At 50.4% G+C, this 23,711-nt stretch overlaps 1 protein-coding gene and 1 long non-coding RNA gene across 4 annotated transcripts in view; both read left to right on the top strand.

Annotated features, from left to right (window-relative positions):
- Nucleotides 1–23,062, top strand: part of LOC122198342 (EEF1AKMT4-ECE2 readthrough transcript protein) — a 32,295-nt gene extending 9,233 nt beyond the window's left edge. Inside the window, exons 1-19 of one of the 2 annotated variants that reach the window (XM_042902955.1) lie at nt 9,091–9,163; nt 9,451–9,675; nt 9,885–10,020; nt 10,225–10,440; nt 10,908–11,032; nt 11,125–11,271; nt 11,434–11,499; nt 15,370–15,558; nt 16,252–16,394; nt 16,776–16,890; nt 18,288–18,398; nt 19,519–19,617; nt 19,720–19,797; nt 20,307–20,410; nt 20,602–20,712; nt 20,838–20,905; nt 21,068–21,258; nt 21,376–21,471; nt 22,190–23,062. In XM_042902955.1, the coding sequence (XP_042758889.1) occupies nt 9,125–9,163; nt 9,451–9,675; nt 9,885–10,020; nt 10,225–10,440; nt 10,908–11,032; nt 11,125–11,271; nt 11,434–11,499; nt 15,370–15,558; nt 16,252–16,394; nt 16,776–16,890; nt 18,288–18,398; nt 19,519–19,617; nt 19,720–19,797; nt 20,307–20,410; nt 20,602–20,712; nt 20,838–20,905; nt 21,068–21,258; nt 21,376–21,471; nt 22,190–22,366 (2,436 nt within the window). In that variant the 5' untranslated portion in view covers nt 9,091–9,124 and the 3' untranslated portion in view covers nt 22,367–23,062. Of the gene's footprint in view, nt 1–9,090; nt 9,164–9,450; nt 9,676–9,884; nt 10,021–10,224; nt 10,441–10,907; nt 11,033–11,124; nt 11,272–11,433; nt 11,500–15,369; nt 15,559–16,251; nt 16,395–16,775; nt 16,891–18,287; nt 18,399–19,518; nt 19,618–19,719; nt 19,798–20,306; nt 20,411–20,601; nt 20,713–20,837; nt 20,906–21,067; nt 21,259–21,375; nt 21,472–22,189 lie in introns of those variants that run through there. The other variant, XM_042902954.1, reaches the window with a different exon arrangement.
- Nucleotides 450–1,776, top strand: LOC122198345. Of its 2 annotated transcripts, none has more exons than XR_006192946.1 (3): nt 450–535; nt 827–1,057; nt 1,433–1,776. It is a non-coding gene; the product is annotated as an uncharacterized LOC122198345 (long non-coding RNA). The 2 variants fall into 2 exon arrangements; XR_006192947.1 differs by having other exon boundaries at nt 827–1,297.
- Nucleotides 23,063–23,711: the final 649 nt, after the last annotated feature.

Below are 23,711 nucleotides of genomic sequence, written 5' to 3'. Positions count from 1 at the left end.
GACGGGGACCGGGCGGGGGCGGGGGGCGGGGGTGGCGGCGGCGGCAAGAGCGGAATGACGATGAGCGCCCGACTGCCGCAGAGCGCGGCAGGCGGGGCGCGGTGGAGGTGGGGCGGGCACCGGCCAGGGGAGAGAGGCGGGGCGGGAGCGACAGGAGCGCGCCCAGCACTCAAACAAGGGCAGGGAGTGTTAGTGGGAGGGTCCTGCACAATGGCGGGAGTGGCGGCTGGGCGAATCCTACCGGCCAACGGGTGCAGGATCTGGTCGGGAGAGGCGGGTCTGGGGAGGGGAGGGGGGCGGGAGGGAGCCCAGAAACCGAGGAGAGGGAGGAGGGTCTGGTAAGGAGCCTAGGGAGGCGAGCAAGGGGGACTGGGAATTGGCGGGCGGGTCCGGGCCAGAAGCCTGGAGCCTGGGCGGCATCTGAAAGAGGGGACCTGGGAAACGCGCTGGCGGCGGGAGAGGGAGGGAGGATCCCGTACTGGTTAGTGCTGGACTGTGAGAATCCCGCGGATTCGGGAATAGCTCAAGCGGGCGGGTGAGTGCTGTCACCGCCGTTGGCGCGTTCGTGTCGGGTTGGTCTTTAGGTCTTAAACTGTTTATCTGGAGTGCTTTTCTGCCCTGCTGTGTCTCTCTCTGCCTATCTATATGTCCCTCTATCTCTCTGTGTCTGTATCTGTCTCTGCGCCCCGTATCGCTTTGTGTCGTGGTCTCTGTCTACGTCTGTCTCGTAAGTGTCTCTGCCTTTCGTATGTCTCCATGCTTGGCCCCTGTACCTACGTGCCACTGTTGCCTCTCCTGAGTCTCTGTGTATTTCGGTCTCTTCTAGGAGGAATCTCGCTACTGGGCCGACGGGCGCTCACCAGGGTAGACCCTCAACCCTGCTGCTGAAGCCGAAACTCGGGCTCAAAGCGCCTGCCGCGCCACGCAGATCTGCTGGCTCTGGAGGCTAGGGCTGCGCGTGCTGTGTAGGAGGAAATGAATGGCGGCCACGCGGAGGGCGCCCTGGCTGCAGGTGACGCGGGGAAGCCCGGAGCGCCTGAGGACGCGGCGCCAGTCTGTGGGTATCCGGAGGCAGATGGGGAGGAACAGAGGGTACGCCTGCCGTCGTTGCGGGGAATCACGTGGCAGTTCTCGCTGCACCGACGCGAAGGCCCCCCTCTACTCTCCCTTACCCCCAGCTGGCCGTCAGCGGCAGCGTCACCTGCTTGCTAGCGCGCAGGGGCTCTGGCGCAATCATTGGCCTTGGAAGGGCGGGGAGGTCCCACACTCGGCGAAGGTGACGACAGCAATGATCTGGGTAATAATCATCCTGTACATTCTGTCCATACCCGGGGCGGAGGGGTCTCCACTGTCTCCGAAGCGCTTTACCTCCTTCCCTTCAAATCACACAGTTAGTGAAGCTGCCTGGTGCTGGGTCTCCTTCCTCCCACAGCTTCTCACCAAGAGCTACTCCTGGGGATGCAGAGGCTAATGCAATGTTGGCTGCCCTCAAGGACCAGGATTGGGGGAGGGAGTGGTCCCAGAGAATACCTCTGTGCAAGATTCACTCAAGGCCCCAGACCTGGAGTCTCATCCCTATCAAGTCCTCCTCAGCTGTATCCTGCTCTCTGGGATGAGAGCCAAAGCTGGAGGTGGAGGCCCAGCTGAATGAAAGGAGCCCTGAGACCTGGAATGACAAGACACTGGAGCTCAGGGTCACTAGGAGACAGTCCAGAAAATTCTACCCTCATTGGAAGTTGTCTAGCAATGGGTTCCAATCCTGGCCCTGCCACTTTCTGTGTGACCTTGAACTTAAGGCTTTATAATTATAGTTAAAAAAAAATACATTCATAGGACCTTGAGTTGTTTTCAAAACGTAATAGATCATTAACACTGAATATGAAAAACAAAGTTCTTTCAATTATTTTAATCTAAAAAAAATACATTCATTTTGGGGCACCTGGATGGCTCAGTTGGTGGAGTATGCAACTCTTGATCTTGGGGTTGTAGGTTAGAGCCCCACTTTGGGTGTAGAGATTACTTAAAAATAAAATCTGAAAAAAAATGTATTCACTGTACCATTAACATTTCAGGAAAACACAAAGTTACGTGAAAACTTTAATATATATCCTTCTAAGCTTTTCCTCATGTGTTTGCATACTATGCATATCTCTCTGAGCCTCCATGTTCCAGTTTGAAGCATTAGAGATGATAGAACCTACATTAAGGACAGTTTTGTAGATGAAATCGTTGTCCTTATGTGAGGTGGGTTGTCTCAGGAGTAATGAGCCTCCCTTCACCAAAAGTGCTAAAGGGACCATAAGAGTTCTTGCTAAGGATGAGATGAGAATGCTTTTGGGGAATTGAAATTATTCTCTTGCCTATCCCCAGAATGAAAAGATTGGAGGAATAACAATTTACCTTGGAATTCATTTGGTTAGCTCCTTCTTAAATAATCTTATTCCAGTTCCTTCTGTGTGTGCCAGGTCATGATTAAAGCAAAAGACCTAGGTGCAAAATCAGAATGATACTGCATTATATAAGCTACAGTTATGTTATAAAAATGTTGGGGGTATCATTTAATTTTTTTAATATTTATTTATTTATGAGAGAGAGAGAGACAGAGCACAAGAAGGGGAGGGGCAGAGAGAGGGAGACAGAGAATCCAAAGCAGACTCCAGGCTCTGAGCTGTCAGCACAGAGCCAGACGTGGGGCTTGAACTCACAAACCATGAGATATGACCTGAGCTGAAGTCAGACACTTAACCGACTGAGCCACCCAGGTGGATGGGGGAGGAGGGGGCCTTTATTTATTTATTTATTTATTTTTTTTTTTTTTAAGATTTTTTTTTTTTAACATTTATTTATTTTTGAGACAGAGAGAGACAGAGCATGAACGGGGGAGGGTCAGAGAGAGAGGGAGACACAGAATCTGAAACGGGCTCCAGGCTCTGAGCAGTCAGCACAGAGCCCGACGCGGGGCTCGAACTCACACACCGCGAGATCGTGACCTGAGCCGAAGTCGGACACTTAACCAACTGAGCCACCCAGGCGCCCCAGGAGGGGGCCTTTAAATTGTGATCCTCTACTGAAAATTCTAAAGTTTTGCCTCCCTACCCATGAGATGAAAATTTGTTTTCACAGCTAATATGAAATTAAGTTTGTTTACACTTTTTTGACAGTGCATTGAATTTCTCAACTGCGAGTCCCTCAAAGCCTAGTGGACTTGATCCATATGCTCTAAACAGAATACTATGCTTTTTGTCAATTGCGTAATAATGCCACTTTTATTAAGGTGGAAACTTTAGGCCTATGTAGCAGGTTGAATAGGAAGCCCCCTAAAATTCCTGTCCACCTGGAGCCTCAGAGTATAAACTTCAATTTGGAAATAAGGTCTTTGCAGATGTAATTAATTAAACTAAGATGAGGTCGTACTGGATTAGGGTAGGCCCTAAATCCAATCACTGATGTTTTTATAAGAGGATAGATGCACAAAGGCACATACACACAGGGGAAAAGGTTATGTGAGGAAGGGGAGCCAAGCCGAGGAACACTAGGGATTGCTGGGAGCCAGGTGAAGCTGGAAGAGGCAAGAAAGGGTTCCTTCCAGAGCCTTCCCAGGGAGTATGGTCCTGCCACGACCTTGATTTTGGATTTTTCACCTCCAGAACTGTGAAACAGTAAGTTTCTGTTGTTTTGAGCCACTCAGTTTGTGGTACTTTGTTACAGCAATGCTAGGAAACAAATACAACCTGTTACAAATATGTTTGGGTCATCTTTTTACATCTCTCATGACTATGTTTCTCCTTTCTTAAACTCTCTCTGGGGGCCCTTTGCTCCCAGCCTGTCAAAGGAAGTCCATACCATGAGGGTATTTCTGGGACTCATTCTATTTAGAAGAAACTGATTAAGTCGCAAAAAGGAATAAGGCAGATCTGTGTAGATTGACATGATAAGATCTCCAAAGCCGGCCAAATGTCACCAAATAATGAGGGTAGAGTATAATTTCATGTATGGGGAAAAAGCATACACACACATATATGCATACCCACACATACACACAGTGTGTTTAGGTATGTAATTGCATATAGAAGAAAGATATGGAAGGATACATACTAAACTACTAATAATGGTTTTCTCTGAGGATGTTACTGGGATCCTGGCAGATGGAATTTCATCTTTTTATTCTACTTCTGGAGTATATTACTTTTGCAAGAAAAAGTGTTTGATGATTTTTAAAATTTTTTTTTTAACGTTTATTTATTTTTGAGACAGAGAGAGACAGAGCATGAATGGGGGAAGGGCAGAGAGAGAGGGAGACACAGAATCGGAAGCAGGCTCCAGGCTCTGAGCCATCAGCCCAGAGCCCGACGCGGGGCTCGAACTTGCGGACCGCGAGATCGTGACCTGAGCTGAAGTCGGACGCTTAACCGACTGAGCCACCCAGGCGCCCCTGATGATTTTTTTTTAAAGGTTTAAAACCAATGATATAGTCCATTTACCAAACACCACACTCTGGTTCCAGACAAATCACTTGACTTAGAAGAAAGAATAATAGTTAAAAGAGCATGGAGTTTAGAATGAAATCAAGGATCTGCCTTCTACCTGATGTGTGACTTTGGGTATGTTAGTAAGCTTTCCTGTGTCTTAGGTTCCTCATCTGTAAAATAGGGACAATGATACTGCTAGACTATATCTTATTGGGTCATTGTGAAGATTAAATTAACATATGTGAAGTGCTTAGGTAAGTGCAGGACAGTAGAATTGTTAACTGTATACAGAAAAGCATAAGGAAGAAGTTAAAAGTAATCTCATCATTAGATATATTACCATTTTGTTGCTGTCCTTCCAATCTCTTTTTTAAAATCTGTGCTTTTTAGGGGTGCCTGGGTGGCCCAGTCAATTAAACGACTGAGTTGATTTTGGCTCAGGTCAGGATCTCATGGTTCAGTTGGTGAGATCAAGACCTGCTCAGGGTCTGCGCTGACAGCTCAGAGCCTGCTTGGGATTTTTTCTCTGCCCCTCGCCACTTGTGCTTGAGCACACGCTCTCTCTCTCTTTCTCTCCCAAAATAAATAAACAAAATAAATAAAATCTGTGCTTTATACTTTTTTGCTTCACAAAAATAAGATTTTGTAACCCTTTACTCCCCCACTTAATTCTATATGGAGAACATTTCCCTATAGCATTAACTCTTCCTTTCAGTCATTTATAAATGTTGCATTGTTATCCCATTGTATGGATGTTTGATTTATTTGAGAAGACCTTTAATTTTTTTTTGTCCTCTACTCTTCTTGTTTGTTTTTGTTGTTATTACAGACAGTCCTGTGATGAACAAACATTGTAGGAAAAAAATGATTCCAATATTTTGTAGCTCCTCCAATCAAATAGTAAATTCTGTTTCTCTCTTCCTAAATCTGGGCTTGACCATCTGACTTGCTTTGCTGTGTAGGGACATTAGCAAATGTGGGATAGGCAGAGGCTTGAAAACTGTTTATATACTGAGGCTTGCCCCATTTTTTGTTGCTAGGAATCCTGATACCACCATATGAACGAGCCTGGGTTTTCCTCCTGGAGAAGGAGACACCATACAGAGACAGGGTCCAGTCATCCCGACTGAGGCCCAAACATGTCAGTGAGGCCATTCAGCTAGGCCCTCCAACTCTTACTGAGCTGAACCAGAACTGAACAACCACCTAGTCAACCTGCAAGAATATAAGAAATAATACATGTTTGCTATTTTGATCCACAAAGTTTGGAGAGGGTTGTTATGCAGCAAAAGCTAGTTGATACAAACATCCTATGGATAATGATTATTTCCTGGAACAATTTCCCAGAATAAGACTTTCTGGTTCAAAGGCTATATACACTTACATTTTTTGATTCATACTGCCAAAAAGTTTTATCAATTTATAAGCCACCAGCAATGTAGAGAGTGCCCATATTTCCCATTTTTGTCAACACTGGACATTATTGTGTCTTATTATCTTCATGACTACATTGTTCTTGTAAATTTAGCACATAAGCCATTGTCCATTCCCTCTCAATTCACAATCAATTTAGAGGGAAAAAAAGACCAAAAGAAAGATCATTCCTATAGGAAAAGAAGAGCAGAAAAGAGAAAGAGAAAAAAACAATAGAATGAGAGAAGAAAAAGAGTCAGGGTGACAAACACAGAGGAAAGAAAAGAGAATTATAGATTAGAGCAATCTCCGACCTCTCAGAGTAGGGTATTTAACATGTAATCAGGAATAGTTATGAGCCTAATAAATAACTTGAATCACGAAAGAGGCATGGAAAGGAAATGTCCATTTAGGCCAAGCCTAGTGAAACTGAGAACACTGTAAAACTAGGTACCAGTCTTTCTCATACGTGGCTGCATTTAATTCTCACAGCAACTCTCTGAGACACTGACGATTGTTCCCATTTTACAGATAAAGAAAATTAAGGGTCAGAGCTTTCAAGTCACTTGATAAAGATGATACAGCTGATAAAGCATTGAGCCCAGATTTGAGTTCAGATCTGTCCGGCTTGAAAACTGATGTGTTTCCCCTAGCCCTTTCAGAGAAAATGTGGCAGAAGACAAGCAACTAATGCTGGAAGGAAGTATAACCTCCTTTCGATTCATGTTGCCAAAGTGCTCTCCAGAAAGGAGCCAGACTTCTTGGGTTTAAATCCCAGCTCTGCTACTTATGAGTTGTGTGACTCTCAGCCTTTCTATGCCTCAGTCTGCTCATCTGTAAAATGGCTTCATAAGTGCCATAAGGGCAAACGAGTACATAGAGGTAAAGCACCTAGAACAGTGGCTGGAGTATACTAAAGTGTTATATAGGCTTGCTATTTCTATTTTGGCATTGCAGTAGGCATGGGACTATTTCTTTTTTTTTTTTTAACATTTATTTATTTTTGAGACAGAGAGAGACAGAGCATGAACGGGGGAGGGTCAGAGAGAGAGGGAGATACAGAATCCGAAACAGGCTCCAGGCTCTGAGCTGTCAGCACAGAGCCCGACGCAGGGCTCGAACTCACGGACCGCGAGATCATGGCCTGAGCCGAAGTCGGACGCCCAACCGACTGAGCCACCCAGGCGCCCCGGCATGGGACTATTTCTAATGAGCCTGTTGCCAGAAGCCCTTATATAGTAGCTTCGGTTACACTCACATAGTCATGCCATGGTGGAATTTCCCACGGGCCAAGACTGCCTCTGCTAACATGTTTCCCTTCATCCAGGCTTGTAGGTGACAAGGGGAAGAGGCGAGTGCCACTGCGATGCTGCATCAGAGTGAACATGAATAACTCCAGAAACTTGTTGTGAGTGGATATCCCAGGGCCTCGCTGCTGCAGACCCCAGTATGGCTAGATGTGAAAGCTTCTTGCACAGGGAACCGCTAAACAACTTAGAACCCATCTACCTACTCTAACACCTGGGAAATAGGACAGGCTTCCTCCCGCCTTACAGTTCTCATTTCTACCTGCAGAATTTTAACAACAATAACACGAAAATAGCAGCTAACACATTGAGTGCCCTTTATATGCCAGACACTGTCCTTTGAAATAGGCACTACTCTTATTTCAGTTTTACAAGTGAGGGCATGGAGTCTGAATCCAGAATCCTTCATCCTACCTATGACACTGTACTGTCTCCTATGTCTCCAACTTGAGAGCATGCAATTGGGTGGGGGTGGGGGGGACAGGGAAGGGGGTGGAAATGCCAAAGGAAGCAATCCACATTCTTAACCCAATGCATTCATCAGCCACCCTTTCTCAGCCACAAGAGCAACCCATGTTAAAACCTTATGCAGCAAGCTGAGGACTGACGTGAGTGTTGAGAAATTGATTATGGATTTGCCCCCATTCTGAGTCTTCTCACGTCAAATTCATGAACTCTGCTGGGGAAGAGGGACGAGGATGAGGCACTTTAAAAAAAAAAAAAAAAAAAAAAACTGTGGCAAAAAGCCTGGGCACTCTTCAGTGCAGCAGACTGCAACACCGCCAGGCCTGATTAAGGAATGACAATATGGAAGGCAGATGGCAGATGCGTAGATGCCACACTACTGCCTCTCAGTTAAATATTGCTTGGTGTTTTTTTTTTTTTTCCTTGTAAACCTCCCAAATAAAATGGTTTGCTTTCCTTAAGTTAGAAGTGTTAGCACGTCTTTTCTTTAAATATCTGTACATGGCTGTTTTTTTCCCTGCCGATTTGTCACCATCTGTAACCCTCCCTTTGTGAGATGATCTGATGACAACAATTATCTTGGGGAGTAAAAGTGCAGTCTTGAAGCAACATGTAAGAGTGGAGTCAGAGTGTGGATTATGTGTGTGTGTGTGTGTGTGTGTGTGTGTGTGTGTGTGTTGCCCATGTACTTTGTGTGTGTGCTGTATATGTGTGCTGTGTGTGTAGAGAAGGACGGTGTAGTTTGTGTGCTGGCTCTGGGTGCCTTATCCAGGTCTACATGGTGAGTGTGCAGTGTGTATACTGTGTGTGTGCAGGGACCATGTGTTGGGCTGAGTGCCTGCCTGTGTTACTCTGGGTCTGTGTGCTCTCTGGGTAGATGCTGTATGGACCCTCTGAATGTGGGTCGACCCCCATGTTCTGCTTTGCCTATGCTGGTTGAGGAGGGGCTGTGTGGACTGCTGGGGACAGATGGTCCTCCCGAGAGCATAATTTCCCAAAGGTGTTTAAAGGGGGTGGGAGGGCCTGCAGTTCGAGGACTTGGGCCAAGAAATATCACCGGGGGTTGAGACTGGGTCAAAGGCATGGAAATTATGGGTGGCTGGCAGGAGAGTGTTGCTAGGAGGGGGGTAGGCTGATCCTGAAGAGGACAGGGGTCCTGGTGTTGCTGGAGGGTGGCCGCCGGCACCCGAGCGAGGTCCAGGTCCCGGCGCACAGGGCGGGCGGCGGGCAGCGGGCAGCGGCGGGCACGCTCCTCCCCCCACGTTACCCCCACCTCGGGCGGGGCGCCGCAGCGGGAGGGGGCTCGGGCAGGCGGGGGCGGCGGCGGCGGCGGCGGCGGCGGAGCGAGGGGCTGCGGCAGAGGCCTTGATGGCGGGCGGCGGTGAGGGCTGGGGGCCAGGAGCCGAGGCCGAGGCCTGGGCAAGGGCCAGCCGCCGGGAGCCCTAAGGTGCCGCCCGCCCCGACTCCACCATGAACGTTGCGCTGCAGGAGCTGGGCGGTGGCGGCAACGTGAGTGGGAGCCCCGGGCTCCGGGGAGAGGCCTGGGTGGAGGGGGTGAGGCTGAGGGAGCAGGCGGCGTCGGCAGGGCAGGGGCTCGGGCTGGCGGTGAAAGGGCTGAGTCTCAGAGGGGGCCGCGGGTCGGGCGTGGGGGGCCCAGGCCGGCGAGCCCGGCAGGAGAGAGGGGGCCCTCACCGCAGAGAGGAGGGGGCCTGGCCAGGCCAGGGGCACTGGGGCAGGGCCGTGGCCAAAGAGCCCTCTCTGCCTGACTTCGGTTGGCGCCCCCGACTGTCTGGCAGATGGTGGAGTACAAACGGACCACGCTGCGGGAGGAAGACGCACCTGAGACCCCCGTAGAGGGCGGGGCCTCCCCGGACGCTGTGGAGGTGGGCAAGGGGGTTCTCCCTTTCTCGCCAGGCCCCAGCCCTGACAGGACGTCTGGCAGACCCAGAAGCTCTGGGCTGCCCTGGAGGGTCACCTGCCCCCACCTCCCCTCCATCTCTGGCCTCTGCGCTAGGGCTGTGGTGAGGCGATTGTAAGCCATGACGTTGCACTAAACAGGCTCAGGGCTCAACTCAGACTGCCTCATTGCCCCTGTGCCCAAAGTTGACCCCTTTAGCGTCTTTGCTCCGTGGCTCTGGAAACTGGCTGTGTCTTCACCCTTTGGGAGGACTTCTGTGAACTTGGATCCTCACCTGCAGCTTGGTAGCTCACTGTCATCCTGTGTTCCCAGGTGGGATTCCAGAAGAGGACAAGAGACCTCTTGGGCTCTCACACGCAACTGGAGCTGGTCTTAGCAGCTGTCTCTCTTCTGCTGGGTGCACTGCTTCTGGGCTGCTTCGTGGCCCTGGGGGTCCAGTACCACAGAGGTAGGTGGGCCCACACCTGTCACCAGCCCTCTTGGTGTGGGGGCTCTGGCTCAAGGACCCCTAAGGTTTTCTCTGGTTGGGGCCAGTCTTCCCCCAACTTTTCTCTCTCCTCCCAACCTTCTTGCTGTCATGGCTTTCCCCAAAGCATTGTTTTCTCAGACCCACCGACAGCCCCCTTTCCCCCCACCATGTCCCCTGCCACAGACCCATCCCACAGCACCTGCCTCACAGAGGCTTGCATTCGAGTGGCTGGAAAAATCCTGGAGTCTCTGGACCGTAGTGTGAGTCCCTGTGAGGACTTTTACCAGTTTTCCTGTGGAGGCTGGATTCAGAGAAATCCCCTGCCCGATGGGCGTTCTCGCTGGAACACCTTCAACAGCCTCTGGGACCAGAACCAGGCCATACTGAAACACCTGCTTGGTGAGTGGGGCTGTCAGGGAGGCATTGTGCCAAGTACAACTCATGCCTGGAACAGGGTTTCGCATTTAGGTACTCAATAAAGGTCCATGACTGAATGACTAAGTGGGTGACTGCAAACATTCCTGGGTAGGGGATGCAGAGAGCAGGGGGTTCCTGAGAGGTGGAGATGGCTTTGAGGGGACAGATCTCTGACTATAACGAAAGGACTCTTCTCTTCACTCTGCTTGGATCACTGTTGAGGTGTGGCAGGCACGAGGGAGTCTGTGGAGCTTAGAGATCTTTGAGGGTTTCCATGGACAGGGGAGAAGAAGTCACGCTTGGCGGTTTCAGATGGTCTTCCTGAGTCTACATTAGGAGGACTGCCCCTTAACAAGGCAGGGAGAGGGACCAAGCAAGGGCCCAGGACCCCTCTCACTAGATAGCATAGCTGTCAACCACCCCACAGAAAAATGTGATCTACCCCACAGAAAACACCACCTTCAATTCAAGCAGCGAAGCGGAGCGGAAGACACAGCGCTTCTACCTATCCTGTCTGCAGGTGGAGCGCATTGAGGAGCTGGGAGCCCAGCCGCTGCGAGACCTCATTGACAAGGCAGGACCACTGGGGGAGGTCAGGATAGGTCCTGGGAGAGGATAAGCTTTGGGGGCCTCTGTGCCATAGTTTCCATTATGGTCTCTACCCAGATTGGTGGTTGGAACATCACGGGGTCCTGGGACCAGGATAACTTCATGGAAGTGCTGAAGGCAGTAGCAGGGACCTACAGAGCCACCCCCTTCTTCACTGTCTATGTCAGTGCCGACTCCAAGAGTTCTAACAGCAATGTTATCCAGGTACCATTCTGGAGAAGGGTTGAGAGGGACTGATGGACCATTGACTGACCCAGACTCCCCTTCCCTATGACAGGCAGGCTGGGGTGGCCCCACCCCCCACCCCTGCACAAGAGTCCAGGTATGTGTGTGGGGAAGGCTTACTCCCTTCATTTGCTATTGCAGGTGGACCAATCTGGGCTCTTTCTCCCCTCTCGAGATTACTACCTAAACAGGACCGCCAATGAGAAAGTAAGGAGCATCCCTAGAACACCCAACCCCACCCCTCTGTTGAGCTGGGCTGATTCCTGTTTACTTTCCCCTTTGCCAAGGGTCATAGTGGGGAAGGTGAACCTGTCCTGTCACCTAGTGAGCCAACTACCCTTCCTTCCGTCTTCCTCCCTTCACTCTTCCCTCAGTTTTTTCCTTCCTCCCTTCCATCCTTCCTTCCCTCCCTCCTCTCTTTCCCACCCTCTTTTTTTTCTTCCCTTCCCTTCCCTCTTCCCTTCTTTCCTTCCTCCCCTTTATTCTTCTAGGGAAACATTTTATAGGCCTCTACTATGTGCCAGGTGCAATGGGGGAATTCTGAGATGTACCTCCAGAGCCACTGTCACACAAAGCTTTCAATGTAGATGGCTTTATGGACCTAGATAGCTAAGAACAGGTTCAAAAGAGGGTCTCTAGGCCTCAGGAGAGATTCAGGTAGTCAGAGCTTTCCAAAGAGATTGCGTTTGAGCCGGGCCCTGTAGAATATCTAAGAGTGGGCGAGGGCATGCTGGGTAATGAGAATAGTTTAAACAAAGTCTTGAAGAAGGAAAGGCTAAGGCATTTTTGGACCATGAGAAGGGGTCCAGCTTGGCAAAATGTGGAGCTCAGAGCAGATGAGGGGCTGGACAGGTGGGTAGGAACTAGTTACAGAGGGGACCTGGAATGCCACACTGGGTTCATTGTATAGGTCTCCGAGAGCTGTTGCATGCTCCAGAGCAGGAAGGGAGCAACACAGTGAGCAGTGCTTTGGGAAGCCAGTCTGGCTGAGGTGTGACAAGTAGATGCAAGAGAGGGAGCCTGGAGATGAGTTAAGAGTCAGTTGCACTCCAGGCTCTGAGTCTGTAAGGGCCCTGATGTGGCCAGTGGCAGAGGGAATGTTAAGAAGGGCAGGATGCAAGAGACATGACCTAGTGGAAATCATGAGTTGCTGGTGGCTGGGTGTTTGGAGAAAGGAGTAGAAAGAGGAAGAGGTAAAGACAGATGAGTCTATAAGCCTGAGTGATGGTGGAATGGAGCGGTCCTTGGAGAACCAGGGGTGCCTGTAAGAAGAACAAGATCAGGGCACGTTGGGGAAAAGGAGACAGTGTTACATCACAGGAAAAGGGCAGACTTTGAGGTCAGACCTCGATTTTAATCCCAGCCCTGCGGCTTGGTGCAAGTTGATTAAATTCTCTTGGAAGTTGTTTCTTCATCTGTAAAGTGAGGATCATAGCATTTACCTCCTATGGTGCTTGTTTGGGGAGGGGGGATGCAAGCTTATACAGACACTCAGAGAGTGGGAACGACTTGTTTTAGATGTGTGGTTGTGAAGGATCCAGACAATGTCTAGATGTCTAGATGGAAAGGTCAGCAGGCAGCTGTGGAAGCTGGGTGGAGTCCTGGAGACAGGATGAGGCTGGAGGGAGCCGAGGACTTCAGGGCCATCTCCTTAAAAACCTACATAAAGGCCTAGGAGAAGTGAGAGGCAGAGGTAGAATACAGAAGGGAAAGAAGAATATCCCTGTATTTTAAGGGCAGTGGGAGAAAGACAGCCAGTGAGGTAGACTGCTGTGGAGTAAAACAACTGCTAGAGTCATTTGTCCCTTCATTGGTTTTCAAACACTGAGCATTCCTCAGGCAGACCCTCCTCCTGGCATGTGGTCAGCAAGACATTGCCTTTGGCCTCTAGGTGGGGGAGGAGACAGGAAATGGCTCAGTGCACAGTTCTCCTGTGTGAAGTTGCTGGGACTGTCACAGAGGAGAAGCACAGTGTTCTGAGACTGAGCGTCACAGGGAACCAGCCTAGTCCTAGGGTAACAGCAGGCTGCAGTGAAAGGAGAGGGTTTAGGCAAAGGGAAAAGCTTATGCAAAGGCTGTGAGGTGGGGAGGCATATAACCTATTGATGGACCAGAGAGGGGTAGGAGGGGAGTGGGCCAAGGCCTTCTGGACAGGTATGTAGATTCATATTGTGCATGACCCCTGTGGGTCAGATTTAGCACTTATTCCAAAAGAAATAGAAAAGGAAACTCATCAAAACTGAGACTGGCAGGGCATCTGGGTGGCTCAGTCAGTTGGGTGTCAGACTCTTGGTTTCGGCTCAGGTCATGATCTCACGGTTCGTGGGATTAAACCCCGTGTTGGGCTTTGTGCTGCAGCATGGAGCCTGCTTGGATATTCCCTCTCTCCCTCTCTCTCTGCCTCTCCCTTGCTCATGTTCTCTCTCTCTCTCTCTCTCTCTCTCTCTCTCTCTGTCCCTCAAAATAATTTAATATACATTTTTAAAATACCACATTGGGAGTGGCATGAACAGATATGTGGTTTGACATCACCTGAGTCAGGAGAGGAGAGAATTTTGAGAATTCAGGAGAGAACCACAACAACCAGGAACTGGCAGGAGAAAGCTTCAGTTTGGCTCTCAGTGTGTTGCTGGATTGTCTCGAGTAGGAAGTCTGTGCCAGCATCTAGTGGAAGCTGTAGCATAAAAGGTTCACATAGGATAAAAACTTAGGAGTAAATCAGGGTTCAGGAAAGTCTCAGGATAAATCTTCAGCTAAAGGTAGGGTGAGAAAGGGGTAAGTGAGGTGGGTAGGGGCAGGGCATAGTCAGGGTGACTGGTTGAGTCAACCATTCCCCTCAGGACCTGGGATGACTGGGACTGGTCCTCAAATCTCTTCCTCTGACATCAGCAGCAAGGGAGAGGAGAGGTGGGAGAAAGAAATTTTGAGGTGCAGGGAATGGATATTAAATGGATATTTAATGGATTTTAAAACTTTTCAATAGAGTGGAAGAGGAGACGGCCTTTGGTGATTAAGGGAGCTCAGGGTGGGGCTTCAGGGCTGGAGTGAGGAGTGGGCCCTGGGAGGAGGGCCACAGGGAGTTGGTGCTGAGTGGTGCTGAGGGTCTGTTTGCAGGTTCTCATCCTTTCATTCAACAAATATTTATTGAACACCTACTACGTGCCAGATGCTGGGCTAGAGCCTAAGACTACAGTGGAGAAGAGAGAAAATAGTCCCTACCTCATTCAGCTCAAGTGCCAGCAGGGGCTGAAGCAACACAAGTGCCTCCTGGGCCTGGGTAGTGCTGGGGCACCGGCCCTGGAACCGTCAGGCCTGAGCCACATTTGGATTCTGCCATCTGCTAGTTTGTGATATGAGTCAAGTCATGTAACCTTCCCAAGCTTGTTTCCCCATCTGGAAAATGGAACTAATACCCACTATATGGAGCTGCAGTGAGAGGGGAAAAAGGACACATCACTTATAGAACCCTAGCAGAGTCTGATACGTGTGTTTACATGTGGTCATATGTATTTCTTTTCTGCTCTTTTCTCCCCCTTAGAGACTAGAGGGGAGCCGAGAAAGCAGCAAGGTTGAGGCCTGGCTGGATGGGAGACGGAAGGCCATTAAAGCTACTGTGACTAAATTCCCCATGGGGTCCACTCAGTTGTTAAGTGAAGACATGTGGTCACTGATGTGCTGGAAAAATAGAAGGGTTTTAGGAAATAAGAAGGCAGAGCAGTGTGGGAAGCATGTCTATCTACTGGATGAATATTTACAGGGCACTTGTTCAGTGGTAGGCCCCATTCTAGGCCCTAGGGGTAGAAGGGTGACTAAGTTGCTGTAACTTGGAACAGTGCTCTCCTGCACTAACCTTCTCATTTGGGAAATAACTGATCAACAAGCGTGCAAATAAATAAACAAGATCCTAGCAGGTACTGGTAAGCAGTATGACAGAAATAAAACAGGATCGTCCAAGAAAGCTTCTGTGAGGAGAATCCGCAGAAGAGATGGTAAACAGAGGTGGGGGCCAGAACAGGCCCTCTCAGCCTTGCGCAGGACCTGTTGCTGGGCTCTGAGGATGACTCAGGGCCTTGACAGGTGCTTACTGCCTACCTGGACTACATGGAGGAGCTGGGGATGCTGCTGGGTGGACGGCCAGCCTCTACACGGGAGCAGATGCGACAGGTGCTGGAGCTGGAGATTCAACTGGCCAACATCACAGTACCCCAGGACCAGCGGCGGGATGAGGAGAAGATCTATCATAAGATGAGCATTGCGGAGCTGCAGGTGGGGCCTGGGAGGAACAGAGACAGCTGGGAGGGGCCAGGCCCTGGGGCAGACCTCCCAGCTTCCCTTCCTGTCATCTTTCTGAGGCAGCCAATCGGTTCCTCATTTGCTCGCTTCTGTGAGCTTCCCAGCTGCACTGTTACTATCCTGGAAAGAAAAGTGGTGTCCATTTTAGGCCACCTCTCACTAGGACATCTCTTGGTCCTCCTTCATGTTGCCTGGGGATGCATAGAGGGATTATATTAAAAATCTATAACAATTTGTACAAGATGTCCACAAAACAATCAGAAGAAATTTGGAAGCATCTCCTTTAGTTGCCAGGAATCAACACTTTAGTTGGATTATGGAGATTTTGGATGGGGGAGGGGGGGGTTCTGGAAGGAGAGACCAGTTATGTAGGGACTCTGGGTGGTATTTTATCGATGGTTATGAAAATATTTGAATATCTATGCCCCCGCTGAGTATTACATAGAGTGCTTTTTCTTGTATAATAACTGATTGGGCTCCCAGACTGAGGAGTGCTCAGGCCTGGAAAAGGGTTTATTATAGGAAGGGGCTACCAAGCAGCTAATAGATGTTGCCATGGTAATGAGAAGGGCTCCCAGGCTCCAGCATATCAGTGGGGCAGGGGTCTGCTGGAAGCCAGGAGTGTAGGCAAGGAGGCTTTAGATTTTTTTTTTTTTTTGCTTGTAGGCCCTGGCACCCTCCATGGACTGGCTGGAGTTTCTATCTTTCTTGCTGTCACCGCTGGAGCTGGGTGACTCTGAGCCCGTGGTGGTGTATGGGAAGGATTATTTGCAGCAGGTGTCAGAGCTCATCAACCACACAGAGCCAAGGTTGGGGGGAGCCCAGAGTGTGGGAGGTGGGACTCAGAGCTCCATGCAGGTCCAGGCAGGGACTGGGCATGGGGGACTGTCACAGCCAGACACAGAGCAGCATTTGACAAGGTCCTGGACCTTCCAAACATCAAAAGAGAATGTCTGCAGGCTATTCCCATCGGGTGAGGCTTCAGGGGGCCCATTTGTGCTCTTTATTCCCACACCTTCTCCAAACTGACTTCTGCAGGCAGGTGTGTGGTCCCAGGGGAGAGAGAGAGATTCTGGGACAGCTCCTGCATATGCCTCTCAGGACTTCCGTTGCCTGCACATTCATGGAGCAGATTGGGGGTGAAAATGGTACCCCACCTGCCCTTCCCTTATGTCTGCTCTGGATGCCAGTGTCCTGAACAATTACCTGATTTGGAACCTGGTGCAGAAGACAACCTCGAGCCTGGACCACCGCTTTGAGTCTGCACAAGAGAAGCTGCTGGAGACCCTCTATGGCACCAAGAAGGTGGGCTTTCTGACTCTGTCCCCACCTTCCAGTCCAGCCTAGCTGACTGTCAGGCACCATTTGCCTCATGGTATAGTATGGAGCACAGGAGTAGGAATCAAGATGACTTGGGTGTCAATCCCAACTCCTCCGTTTTTTAGCCTATGGGACCTTGGGCATGTCACCCAGCCTCTCTGACTCTCCATTTGCTGGTGTGTGAAGCAGGAGTACCTTGTAGGGTTGTCTTGAGGACTGAGTTAATGTAAGTGAAGCACCTACCCGGTACATGGTACGTAGAGGCATTCAGCTTTGATGATGATGGTTAAAAAGATGAATAAATGCAGTTCTTAGTTTCAAGATACCCCATTAAGTGGGGAAAATGGACACGTAACCAAACATGGTATTTTGGGGTGGTAAGTGCTCACACTGTGTGAAAGAACTTTGTGCTATAGAACAGAGGAAGGGATAGTACATTCTACCTGGGGGAGGAGGCAGCATTAGGAAAGACTTTTATGAAGAGGTGACGTTTGAGGTAGTTCACCAAAGGAGCAAGGGAAAAGGGCACTCTGGTCAGAAAGAATAGCATGTGTAAATTCCTAGAGGCAAGGAGCATTGTGGGTTTGCATGTGCTCTGGTATGAGCTTGCAAACGGGGCAGCTGAGAGGCTGAGGGGGGTGAGGTGGGCCTGGGGCAGTCCCTGAAGGGACCTGAATGTTCCATTAAGAAGTCACACCTAAAAAAAAAAAAAAAAAAAAAAAGTCAGGCCTCAATTCTTTCAGTAATGGGCAACCATGGGATGATTTTAAGCAGAAGAATAACCCAGTTAGATTTGTGTATCGGGTAGTCTTTCTGGAAGCTAAATGGAAGATGGAGGGGAGTGTCACGGGAGGGGGAGAGGGATGAGAATGAAATCAGAGTGTCTAGTTAGGAAGTGACTGCAATCTTGGGCTGGAGGTGAGAGTGTTGTAGGGCAGGGAAGTGACAATGGGGTGGACAGGGGAGATGACTAAGAAGTAGAAGTGGTAGCCTTGGTGATGGATTGAATGTAGGGGTGGGGGATGGAGGAGTCTGGTGACTTTTGCAGGTTTCTTGCATGAGGGACTGACTGGATATAAGGCTGCGATATGAGCAAAGAAACTTGTGGACCCCAGTGGGCCTCTTAGAAACTTAAGAGGAGGAGAGTACTGAGCACGGAGTAGGCAGCACACATGTTCCTCCTGCAGTTTTGCTGCTGGGGTTGGCACATTTTTCCATTCTGCCCTTTATTTTCCCCGGAGTCTGAGGGAGAGACGGCAGCTCCCCAAACCCAGGCTTTCATTGTTCAGAGCTGAGAGGGCTGGCCCCAGAGACAGAGAGGAGAGCAGCCCAGACGGAGAGCATAGCCATCTCTGGGAGGCCTGGCTCTTTGTCCCTTACAGTCCTGCACACCAAGGTGGCAGACCTGTATCTCCAACACGGATGACGCACTTGGCTTCGCTTTGGGCTCCCTCTTTGTGAAGGCCACGTTTGACCGGCAAAGCAAGGAAATTGTGAGTCTTCAAGGTCCTTCCAATAATACCCCTTGTTTTAGTTAAAATTCACTGTTCGTTCATGTGTGTACATAGAGGGGGTGAAAAACTGAAAGGAAATTCATCAATAAATGGACAGTATTTTGGTGGTGGGATTGAGGGGTTCTTTTTGTCCTTTAAAGTTCTCTGTATTTTCCAAATGTTCTGCAATGAGTTTATGTTGCCTCTCCAGTTAGAAAAATAATACTTATTATTTATTAGGAGATGATAATGAATGTGCTTAAAGTATTATCTACAAGACTGTTTATTGCAGGGTGGTTTATAATAGGTGAAAATGAAAACAACTTAAATGTCTAATCATAGGGGACTGGAAGAAAGATTGTGGTTAGAGTGGGTTGTGAGGCAGCCTTAAAGCTCATGATATAGTGTTAAGTGAAAAGAAGTAGCTTACAAAATATATGTATGTTACACAATATAATTCTGTGTTATATATGTATACCTGGGCAGGGAAAGACATTCAAAGTATATAATCAAAAGTTAAGAGGGCTTATCTCTGAGTGATGGGGTTATAAGTGGTCTATATTCTTCTTCAACTTTTCTCAATTTCCCAAATTTTCTTTTTTCTTTTTCTTTTTTAAGTTTTCTTTATTTATTTAGAGAATGTACACGCATGTAGGGAGGGGTAGTGAGAGAGGGAGAGAGAGAATCCCAAGTGGGCTTCATGCTGTCAGCACAGAGCCCGATGCAGGGCTCGATCCCACGAACCATGAGATCATGACCTGAGCCAAGATCAAGAGTTGGCCACTTAACCAACTGAGCCACCTGGATGCCCTTAATTTCCCAAATTTTCTGCTCTTAATGCCTTCCTTTCATTTTCAGATAAAAATCAATGTACTGTATTAAATTATATTTCTTCAGTTAACTTATTGTCAGTTAAAATTCTTGATCAATGAGAAAAAGAGCCACCCACCATCTCAGCACCTTCACAAATAGTGTTTCCTTTTCATCTTCCCAAGATGCTCAGCCTTATTTCGAGAGTCTGGGCACTCCCCTGGAAGGACAGGGATGGGACACTAGGGTGGACAGGGAGAAAGAACGCATCAGTGTGAGTGGAAGCCGACTTGTGCCTGCTCCCTCGCAGGCTGAGGGGATGATCAGCGAGATCCGGAGTGCCTTCGAGGAGGCCCTGGGGCAGCTGGTTTGGATGGATGAGAAAACCCGCCGGGCAGCCAAGGAGAAAGTGAGCCGTAGCAAGGGTTGGGGCGCCATCTTCAGGTGGGGATGGAGGACACAGTTTTTTGGAGGGAGACTGGGGAGGGAAACCCTAACCTAGTCTCTTCAGGCAGATGCCATCTATGATATGATTGGTTTCCCGGACTTCATCCTGGAGCCCAAAGAGCTGGATGATGTTTATGACGGGGTGAGTACTTCTGCTCACCAGTGCTGAATTTCATCTAGGGGAGCGGGGGTGGGGGCTCTATTCTTGGCTCAGTAATTGGGGCTCAAACACTGGGAGGGAAGGAGGTGGTTTTTGGTTCCTTTCAGAGGCAAGATGGGCAACTGACATTGTTCAAATGCTGGCTCTGTGCCAGGCCACAGGCCAGGGATGGGTGGAACGCAGTGTTCGCAAATCCTGTTTCTACTTCTACCTAACTGGGTAACCTTGAATGAGTTATGTAACTTCTCTGGGCCTCAGTGTCTTCATTTGTAAAATGGGGACCCTAGCAGTACCTACCTCATAGGGTTGTTGTGAGAATAGAAGGAGGTAGTATGTAAATATTGGTGATTCTTATTTCTTAAATATTTTGCTCTTACTTTGCAGTTGAGGAAACAGAGGCTTAGAGAGGTGCTAATTAGTAGCCAAACTGGGACTATTATCTTCTCCAACATGTTGTCTTGCTTGCTTTCTGCTTCTCACCACTCCCACAGTATGAAGTCTCTGAAGATTCCTTTTTCCAGAACATGTTGAATTTGTACAATTTCTCTGCTAAGGTGATGGCTGACCAGCTCCGCAAGCCTCCCAGCCGGGACCAGTGAGAATGGGGGGGCTGTAGACGCTTGGGGCAGCAGGAGAGGTAGGGGAGATTTCCAGGGCTGGGGAAGGGGGTGGCAAGACATTTCAACCAGAGGCGCAAGGTCTTTGCAGGAGATAGGTCAAGGCTGCTGGGCTGGGAGGGGCATCAGGAGAGTCAGGAGCCTCAGCCTCTCCCTTTTGCTCTCCCAGGTGGAGCATGACACCCCAGACGGTGAATGCCTACTACCTTCCAACCAAGAATGAGATCGTCTTCCCTGCTGGCATCCTGCAGGCCCCCTTCTACACCCGGAACCACCCCAAGTGTGTCTGAGGCAGGAGGGGCTGGGTCCTGGGGCTTGGGCCTGCGGATGAGCTGAGCGCAGGGCTGGAGGTGGGATCCAGAAGTTCCCCTACCATGTCCTCATGCAGCATTCCTCACCTACCAGGGCCCTGAACTTTGGTGGCATCGGCGTGGTGATGGGCCATGAGTTGACACATGCCTTTGATGACCAAGGTAGAGGCCCACAGAGTTGCCCCCTCCAGCCTAGAATTCCTGGTGGTTCTTGTGAGGCCTTGGGATATTGGGAGCAGGCCACACGGACCCTGGAGTCTGTGGACTAGGGCTGGTGGAAGGCTGCTCTGGTCTTGGTGTGGTGCAAAGGTTATTTCTTCTCAGGGCGCGAATATGACAAGGAAGGGAACCTGCGTCCCTGGTGGCAGAATGAGTCACTGGCAGCCTTCCGGAATCACACGGCCTGCATGGAGGAGCAGTACAGCCAGTACCAGGTCAATGGGGAGAGGCTCAACGGCCGCCAGACGCTGGGGGAGAACATCGCTGACAACGGGGGACTTAAGGCTGCCTATAACGTGAGTGGCCTGGTGGGCCTCTGGTGGCTGAGGCTCACCCACCCTGGGGGACATGGGCAGCGGGTGGAGGTGGTGGGCTACCCCTGATGGCCTTGCCCGTCCTGTGCCTGACCCCAGGCTTACAAAGCGTGGCTGAGAAAGCACGGGGAGGAGCAGCAGTTGCCAGCTGTGGGGCTCACCAATCACCAGCTCTTCTTTGTGGGATTTGCCCAGGTATTGCCCTCCTAGGAGGCCTGGGGCCTGCCCCTCTCCCGCTCCCTCCTGGGCATGTCATTAGAAGTCTGGGGCATGCAGGAAAGGGACTGGGAAATAGGGCTGAAGTTGGGGTATGGAAGGTGGTCTGGGAAGGCCTGGTGCCCAGAGCTTCTCAGCTGGGGCTTGTGAAAGCATGCAGAGAGGCCTGAGGAAGGAGAACTCTTCAGGCTTTTGCAGATCTCAAAGGGCGAGGCTGTCCTGCTTAAGGGGCGGCGGGTAGGGAGCAGGATTGATCCCTGCCACGTTCCTGTGAGGTGGCTGTGGAGGAGGCAGCTGAAGCTTGGGGACAAAGTGGCTCATCCAGGGCTACCCAGGAATAAAGGAAATGGCAGAGCAAGTCTCCTTGCTCAGGGTCTCCTGAAGGTACTTTGCACTCCGGCAGGCAGCCTCTGGGGTCCACGCTTCTTCCACTCGGATGCATCCAATCTGGGCAACCCACTGTCCAGGGCACCTCTGAAAGGCCTTCAAGGAGTTTGGGAGGGAGGGCATGCTTCCTTCCTTTGGTGCTGATAGCAAGGGGTTATAGCTGAGATGCTGGGTGTGGCCTGGAGACCTCTTGAGCAGAGAGGCTGGGGGTAGTGGTGGTTTGCGTCCCTGGGATGGCTCGGCTGCAGCCAAGTCTGTGGCCCTGCCCGCACTAGACACCATATGTCCCCGTGTCTGTCCTGGCCTGCAGGTGTGGTGCTCAGTCCGCACACCCGAGAGCTCTCACGAGGGGCTGGTGACCGACCCCCACAGCCCTGCCCGCTTCCGCGTGCTGGGTACTCTCTCCAACTCCCGTGACTTCCTGTGGCACTTCGGCTGCCCTGTCGGCTCTCCCATGAACCCAGGGCAGCTGTGTGAGGTGTGGTAGACGTGGGATTGGGGAGAATTGGCTGGCTGTTGCCAGGGCCTGGGGCAGCTCGCCGGGCAAGGATGTTCGCTCCAGGTTTAGAGAGGTCAAATGCCAGCTCCTCACCACAGGTGACTTGAGTCCCGGTCCTCCCTCAAACACCACATTGTGCCTCTGCTTTGGGGGTACCCCTGCCTCCAGCGGAGCCCCCACCATTCACTGTGACATCCTTCCATGTCACCCTGCCTGGAAGAGGCCTGGGTGGGGGGCACCAGTTCCCGCAGGAAGGAGTCTGCCTCTTCTGGTCTTAAGATCACTTGACTTGGTGGCCTTGGGACCTGCTGTGCCTGCTGTACTCTGACCACACAGGGTCTGGGGTGGTGTGCCTCCCATGCTTCTCCCAGAGGCTCACTCAGTGTCCACTTGGGAGTGGATTCAGCTCCTTTCAGCTCCCCCTCAGGGGCTGTCCCCCACCCCATGTTCCTCATGCTGCTGCTCCCAATACTCCTGCCAACCCTCATTGACAGACCAACTGTACTCAGCTCTTAGTGGAAGCCTGAGGGCCTTTACAAGCCCTCCTGCTGCATCCTGGTTTCCCTGGGCTCAGGGGAAGTATGTGTGGTGTGTATGTATAGGGGATGCTGGTTCCTGTGTCTTGGGGCACAAGTCTTAGGGGATGACTATCTTCCCTGGCCCAAGCAGAAAAGCAGATAGAACAGGGAGAGAGAAAGATAGAGTTTATTTTTACAGGGGAGAGGGTGGGGAGGGAGGGGTCTTGGCCCTGTAGGACCCTGTGCAAATAAATAGACAGACATCAGTCAGCCTGTCTCTTCCTTCAGTCCTGTTTTCATTTATTCATTTACTCATTCCACCAACATTTATCAAGCACCTTCTATATGCCAGGCACGCTTCTAGATACTCATTTACTCAGTCGCCAGACACAGGGGACGGAAATATGAAGCCCCCAAGAAGACAGAGAAAGAGAGTCAGGATGAAAGAATGGAATGAAGTTGAGTTTGGCCGGGTGGAGTACTTTCTCTGGTGGTCATATCTTCATCACTGGAAAGATATGCCACTGCCCTCCACTGGTGCATCCAGCCAGGCCTAACACTGAGTCTGGGTAACTACTGGGCCAAGGTCAGCTTGGAAGATGGGTGGCCCTTACCCTACAGTGGAGGAAAGCCCTGGCCAAGGTAGCATGCCATTCCCTGGAGCTCAGAACACTGTCTCTGCTTATGGCCAAGAAGACATGCATTTCTCCATAGCCTCAGTACTCCTGAGAGTCACTTACCCACCACACACCCCCATCAAGGCCTACCAAGAGTTAGGCAGAGACCGTGGGTCTGGCTGCCACCCTCCTGAGCAA

This window comes from Panthera leo, chromosome C2, assembly GCF_018350215.1.
Source record: "Panthera leo isolate Ple1 chromosome C2, P.leo_Ple1_pat1.1, whole genome shotgun sequence".
NCBI classification, from domain to species: Eukaryota; Metazoa; Chordata; class Mammalia; order Carnivora; family Felidae; genus Panthera; species Panthera leo.
Note: the sequence above shows the minus strand (reverse complement) of the source record. Positions and strands in the feature narration are given on the sequence as shown.